General features: G+C 38.1%; 1 protein-coding gene across 2 annotated transcripts in view; it reads left to right on the forward strand.

The window, feature by feature from the left end:
• The window catches only part of LOC105493650 (DEAD-box helicase 10), a 274,626-nt gene extending 268,285 nt beyond the window's left edge, over positions 1 to 6,341 (forward strand). Inside the window, exon 18 of one of the 2 annotated variants that reach the window (XM_011761477.2) lies at positions 5,657 to 6,341. In XM_011761477.2, coding sequence (XP_011759779.2) covers positions 5,657 to 5,834 — 178 coding nt within the window. In that variant the 3' untranslated portion in view covers positions 5,835 to 6,341. The remainder of the gene's footprint in view (positions 1 to 5,656) is intronic. The other variant, XM_011761476.2, reaches the window with a different exon arrangement.
• Positions 6,342 to 6,957: the final 616 nt, after the last annotated feature.

A 6,957-nucleotide genomic window follows, 5' to 3' on the forward strand; every position in this document is an offset into this window, starting at 1 on the left:
CCTTTTCACTTAGAAGGGAAATAAATACAGGAAGAACAGATTTGGGGAAAACATGTGATAGAAGTATGTTTAGTTTGAGGTGCAGGTAGAAACATCCAGGAGTTGGTTGAATATGCTGATCTGGTGGTCTGGAAAAAACCCAAAGCTAAAGATGCACATTTTTAAGTCATTAGCATTGTGGAAGATGGTGGAAACACTGAACTGCATGAGAATACCCAGAATGAATATGTAAGATGAGGACAGTTGAGGCCCAAGGATGGAACCTGGGGAAATGAACATTTATGTAATGGATAGAGGAAGAGGAAACTGGGAAGGTACAATCAGGGAGGTTGTAGTCAACCTTTAAGTACTTTAAATTTAGATGATTGCTGATTACATCTCATGGAAGTTGCAGTAGTGGTAAAATTTAAACTGTCCATTGACAGGGCGTTAACTCAGCAGAAGTTGTGTTTGAAAAAACAAGTTACTGGGTTTAGCCATAATTTGGCCACTTATATAATTTTTTAAAACATGCAAAGCCAAAATTTAGAACACCGGAACTTGTGATATTAAAAACGGAGGATTAGTCAGCAGACAGGAGCCTGTGCACCCACAGACTGGATTGAGTGTTCTGGGGGGTGCTCCCACACGTGACACTCTCCTCTGTTAACTCTGCTGGAAGTTGAATTAGAAACAAAATCCATTGAAATGTTGCCTTTTTTGTTGCAGTGATGGTAATCCTTGGGGCTTCGAACAACCCCAACTGTCATTATTTTTACTGTTCAGATGAATGGACCTTTACTGAATGAATTCTTTAAGTCATCTTCAGAAATGAAGACAAGGAGCCCCAGACCTCAAAAAGCTACCCATTTAGTAGGCAGAAGAAGAAATCTATACCAAATTACAATGCACAAGGTGGAATCCTTGAGGAAGAGGTATTATTTGAACTGGCTTTTGAAGGATAAGGGAGGTTTAGATAGTTAGAAAACAGAAAAGGAAATTCCATATCGAGATAAAAGAAACTGAGAAGCTAGGGCATATTCAGGGAATAGAAAGGAGCCCCAAAGAACAGGGGCTCTTTTATATTAAGGGGGACTAATGCCAAACAGCTTACAGAGGCAGGCATATACCAGATCATGAGGCTCCTTAAAGATTATACTAATAATCTTTCTAGAGAACCACTGAAATTTTTATGAAAAAGACAAGAGCCAAGCTGTGCTTGACGGAGACTACTTCTCTAAGCGTGCTTACAATGGGCTCAAAAGAGAAATGTTATACATGAAGGTTTTATAAATGATATTTCAGCAAGAACTTTTATTTAAGATGACTGGTTCTTAATTTTTTTGTATTGTCCTGAGGGGAGAGTGGTCATGGAAACCATTATTGAATGGCTTCCTAAGAAGGCTGATATGTAAGACTGAAAAGTAAAATTATCAGGAATTCTCACAGGTTTCTCCATATGATCCATGGAGCACCATTTTCTATCCTGGAATGATGACTCCCAACCTTTTCGTCATCACAAGACAAGCTTTTGTATAACCATTTTCACAAAAATTTCAAAATCATCAAAATAGAATTTCCCTGTCATCATCTGTTTTCAACCATAGTGGTCCCATGTGTTAAAAGATTTTTATCTCTCAAGAAAGTTAATATTTCGCATTTGTTTCATTAAAAAGATGTAATTTCCAGTTCATCCAAGTATCTGAAGTATTGAGCATTTACAAAGCCCAGTTAATATAATTCTAGCCAAAAGCAAACAAATCCCACAACTTAGTCTTTGGCACACAATTTCAGATTTAAAAAAAAAATATATATATATATATATAGAAAATAACCCATGATTCATATATCTTGACCTAAGCAGTCTCACCTTTTCCCATAGACACAGGGACCCTAAGTTGGAGATCAGGTTATCAACAGGAACAAAGATTACGTAGCATACCTACTCTGTCATCATCTGTTCAGATTACGTATTACATGATGATTTTTTCTCTGTTGTATGATACGTCCTTTAAATGGCATACCAGACATTACTAATAAAGTCTTTATTATTTGGATTATTGAAAGTTAACTAATAGTTAATTGGCGCTTTTCCAATTCAGAAGAAAGAGATCACTTTTAATAGGCAGATTTGTACCTTTCATGGGAGATAAGGAATTGGAGATGGGTCTTGAAGGACAAAGGAAGACCCAGAAGAGGGAGGCACCACATTTGCAGCAAACACTGGTGGAAATGCCCAAGTGTCTGCCGAGCTCGCGAGTGAGGGCCGTGCCTGAGGAGTGAGGGACTGGGAGGAAAGCTGACCTGAACATGCTAACTTCAGGTTTTCTTCCAGCTCTTTTGTTTCTTGTGAAATTAACCCTGTTATTCCGGGGTGATGATGTAACCTACAAGTGTCTAAAAAAGTTAAAATGTTGAAACCAGGAAATCAGCCCTATTGAAAAATAAGTTCAGTTTTTCCGAGTATTCTGATGTTTGGTTTCAGAAAATTTAGAAATTCAGAAAGTTACATTCTGTTTAAAACTCAATTACAAATAAAGATTTTAAAATTGAATTCACATTCCAATGTTGTATCTTGTTTGCTTAATTATTAGCAATGAGTGAGTTGTTTGGCTCAGATGGTTACTTTGGTTATCCAGACAAGCTTTTGTGTATCCATTTTCACAAAAATTTCAAAATCGAATTTCCCTGTCATCATCTGTTCAGATTACATATTATATGATGATTTTTTCTCTGTTGTATGATACGTCCTTTAAATGGCACACCAGACATTACTAATAAAGTCTTTGTTATTTGGATTATTGAAAGACTGACATCTCTGAATTCTTTAACTCTACTTTTGATTTTTATAGCAGTAGTGGGGCTTTTGGTGTGCTGAGTTAAGCGATGCTTTGGCTTTTTAAGATGTGCTTTATCCATTATGTTGCACTGTCTTAATGCTGAGCAGTGATATGTTTGCTTTTGACCCTTGCCTTGAACATTTAAAGAATGTGGCAAGAGTCTAAGTCCCACAGAAGTGCTGACATGAAGATAAAATGTGGAGCTCAGACTTGGACTCGCCCCAGTTTTGCAGGCCACCCCCTCGTTGTCAGTCATCTCAGGGACCTCCTTACCTCCCTCGGCTTAGTGGAGAACACTGATTTCACTCCTTTTTCAACCTCTATTGCATTTTCATTATTTCAGTGGACCTGTTATCTTCAGAATGTTTTACTATCTGTTTGATACATGGCACCAATGATGTGCTGCCACCATGGCTCCTAACAGAACTCATGATAGAAAGATGCAAGAGCCCCTCCCAGAACTTGCAGAAAATATTTAAAAATCAAGAAACTAGAATTCTCTATTACGTATATTAGATTGTTAACCCATCAGAAAGAAGTCCCTGTCCCTAATTGGATCCAGTGAGCTCCAGGTGAACATTAGCTAGATGGGGTCAGAACCCCACTGCCTGCCTGATTCATTAGGTTGTAAATGAAAGGGAGTCCTCTAGTGCCACTCCATTTGGAAGAGGCCTTTTCTGAAGAGACCAGATAGTGGCTATAGTTTGCTTTCTGCTTCCTAATTACTTTCTAGGTTTATTACAGTATCCCCCTTTTGGTAATTTATCTGTAGAATACCTATACTGTTGTTTAATAATTAATTTATTATACAGATTGCTGCTCATTTGCTATAGAAAGTAGTATAAAGGGCCTTCCTAGAATTTGAAGTGATCCACAAAGCAGCAAAGCTGCCTATTGTGAAAATACTTGGACTACATAATTTTCCACCTTTTATTATCCAAACCACCTATTTCCTGTAGCGCATGTAATGTGCAGGAGCACATTAACAGAGGATGCAATAGACAGCTCACTAATCAGGCCATTTCTGATGAGCTGACCTGAGATGCACTTGACGTATAGGTAGAGCAAAAATCAGTATTCCCTTGAACCAGATAAATCCTGGCACTATAACCCTGTGGGATTGTCACAGGACTGGCCATACTCATAAGATTAGGGCTCAATAATTTTTTTTAAGGCCTCTTTTCACTAAGAATTATTTTAATTATTTGCTGACTGAATTTGTATCACAGGGAACTCTTTCATGTTCATCTCTCCAGGCACTCTTTTAAAATACAGTAATTTGTGGCTTTAAATAACCTCATAGTGCCATCTAGTTTGTCTTTCCTCCAATGGTGAAAGAGAATGGCTGAGTCAGAGCATTGGACACTTCTGGGAGGAAAATGGAGGAATGATTTCCAGGTTTGCATCAAGCTGGTCATAAATGGATGTGCTGATTAGATGCATTCACTTTGATATCCAGGCTGTCTTCTTAAAGAGTAATCCAGGCCATTGGAAGTGGAACAGTTTGTTCTCTTTCAGAACACGTCATGTGCTTGGGATATAATGTAATATTTCTGTGATTTTTTTTTTTTTTTTTTTTTTTGCTGATTAGATATAGTGAATGTGAGAATTTAAAAGGAAGTAGTTTATAGACAGAAAGTTAACATGTATTGAGCACTACTGTGTGTTCTCATTTATATAAGTTCATTTAATTCTCACAATTTTAAATAAATTACATAATACCTGTCTTTACAAATAAAACTGAGGGTTAGAAGTGTTAATTAAAGGTCTGACTGTGTTGATGCCAAACCAGTGCTCTTTCCACAGTTCCTGGTATTTAAATGTTGATTGAGTCAACTCTAATTGCTTTCAAAAGCCTGCCTTTGGGGCTGGGTTCAGTATCATTCATACCTGGGTTTGAATCCCATGGGTGTAATCTTGGTCCAGTCATTTAACCTCTCTTAACCTCATTGTAGAACGAGACTCATGCACTCCACACTGAGGGTTACCATGAATATCAATGACATAATCTATGTAAGGTATGTAGCGCAGTGCCAGACCCTGAGGAAGCCTTGTATTCATGGTTGCTACTGCCAATAGATGGACTTTTTATTTTGTTTTAATCGTATATCCAATAATTGGGTCATCTTGGAACAGCTAATATCTCAAAATGCTTGGAGGAGAATGTTTTGCTTTTTCTTCTATTTTTAGCATATCAAGTGATTTCCTCTACTTTCAGAAATTAGCTTTGTTTTTATAGTCTATGTCTTGGGTATGTACAAAATACTGCAATAATGTTTGCTTTCTTAAGGCTATGTGTGTGTCTTTGATACAGATTTTTAAATGGAGGAAATTTATTTGACGTCTTAAGTAATCTGTAGTTTAACATCTCAGGTTCTATTTTATGCATGATCTCTAGATCACAGCTTAATGCAACAGATATTAGAAGCAGCACCTGTTGTCCAGATAGCTGTTAGCTTGCACACTGTTACCTAAAGATAACCTGACTTTCAGTAGAGGTAGTTTGACATGGCAGGACAAGCACACACTGGAGCCAGACATACCTGTGGTGCCTCTCCGTGTCCTCAAATTGTCGATGATACAGCTGTAACTTCCTAGAATGATTGTGAAGATTGGAATACCCAGTGTGAACAAAGTACCTTGCACGTGCTTGGTGCATGGTAGGACCTATCTACTGATGGGAAGGTACTTACTAATTATACAGATATCTTGATGTTGCCATGGTTTCCTTCATTCTTGAATAATATCACTTTACCAACTCTCTGTAATTTTGTCCTATTTTAAATGTTTGATTTCATACTGAGTCTAAAGTAAATCTTTGGATTTCTTCTCACCAGTGATACCAAGAAGCAGCAGGGAATGAAGAAGAGGAACAACAGTGACGTGGAAGACGTGGGACCATCGAGTCGTAACCGAAAGAAGGCCAAGTGGGACACGTTAGAGCCTTTGGATACTGGCCTGTCTTTAGCGGAGGATGAAGAGCTGGTGTTACATCTGCTAAGAAGTCAAAGCTAAATACTTCCTGCGCCTGCCTTCTCCTTGAAACCTTGGTTATGATTGTATAGGCAAGAAGTTGAAACACAGTTGATTTGGGGGCACTTAGGTATCATATGCTCCATTCCCAAAGGGCACATTTCTGGATAGAAGCAATCGTATCTCCAAGTCCCTCTCACAGGATAAGCTTTGTGCCATCACTGAGCATACTCAGATCGAGGGTGAATGATACCATTTCCTGACCCCGGTTTCCAGCATGTGTTCCGTTAGATTTTTATCCATGGGTTCCTACGCCTTGTCATTGGAAATGCTGCCTTTGTTTTACTGGCAAATTCTGGAGCTCTTGTGTCATTGTTGGAAATTCCTGTCTTGCTTACTGTACAGAAGTTTCTATGTTACTGTTAAAATTGCTCATGATTTCGGTGTATTTAATATTTGCAAAGAGACTGAGCATGATGGACCAGCCCTGAGAAAGAATATTTTTGAATTGAGATAATCAATAATAAACATGTTTCCTATAAAAGAAAGTATTAATGTTTACATTATGTCCAGTAACGTAAGAGAACTCTCAAAGGAAGGTTCTTAAGGTTAAAGTGCTTGGCCAATTCCTGAAACAGTGAATTTGTCATGTTCTTAAGTTAGCCTTCTCAAGGATATCATTTAACTTAACACTTGCAGGTTTGCTAGTGATCGTTTATAAAATTCACAGAAGTTCTAAATACGAAGACTGACTAAAACATGGCCTCTTACTGCGCATGTAGTAGCTGCAGGTCCTCTGCAAGTGCTCCAGTCAGCACTACCGCAGAGCCCCACCCAGACCCAGCTCCTGGTAATGAGTACGATGCAAAACAAGGCAGAGCTTCTTTTTTGTTACAGATAACTCAGATTCTTCAAGGGGAAAGAATATGGTAAAGAAATGAGTCTTGACATGAAACTGATCTTATAGATCTGCTACCTTCTCATGATTCCGTCCCTTTCCTGTTTTCCCACTCCATGCACAAATATTTTCAGTAACAGGTGCAAATAAAATTACAAGGAAGAGAAATGATGGCATTAACACCTGGATATCTCAAACCTTTTCAACTCAGCCTAAGTCCGCGTTTGTCTCAGAAAAGTTTCTTTTCTTTTTTTGTTTGGTATCCTT

Source organism: Macaca nemestrina, chromosome 12, assembly GCF_043159975.1.
Source record: "Macaca nemestrina isolate mMacNem1 chromosome 12, mMacNem.hap1, whole genome shotgun sequence".
Lineage (NCBI taxonomy): Eukaryota > Metazoa > Chordata > Mammalia > Primates > Cercopithecidae > Macaca > Macaca nemestrina.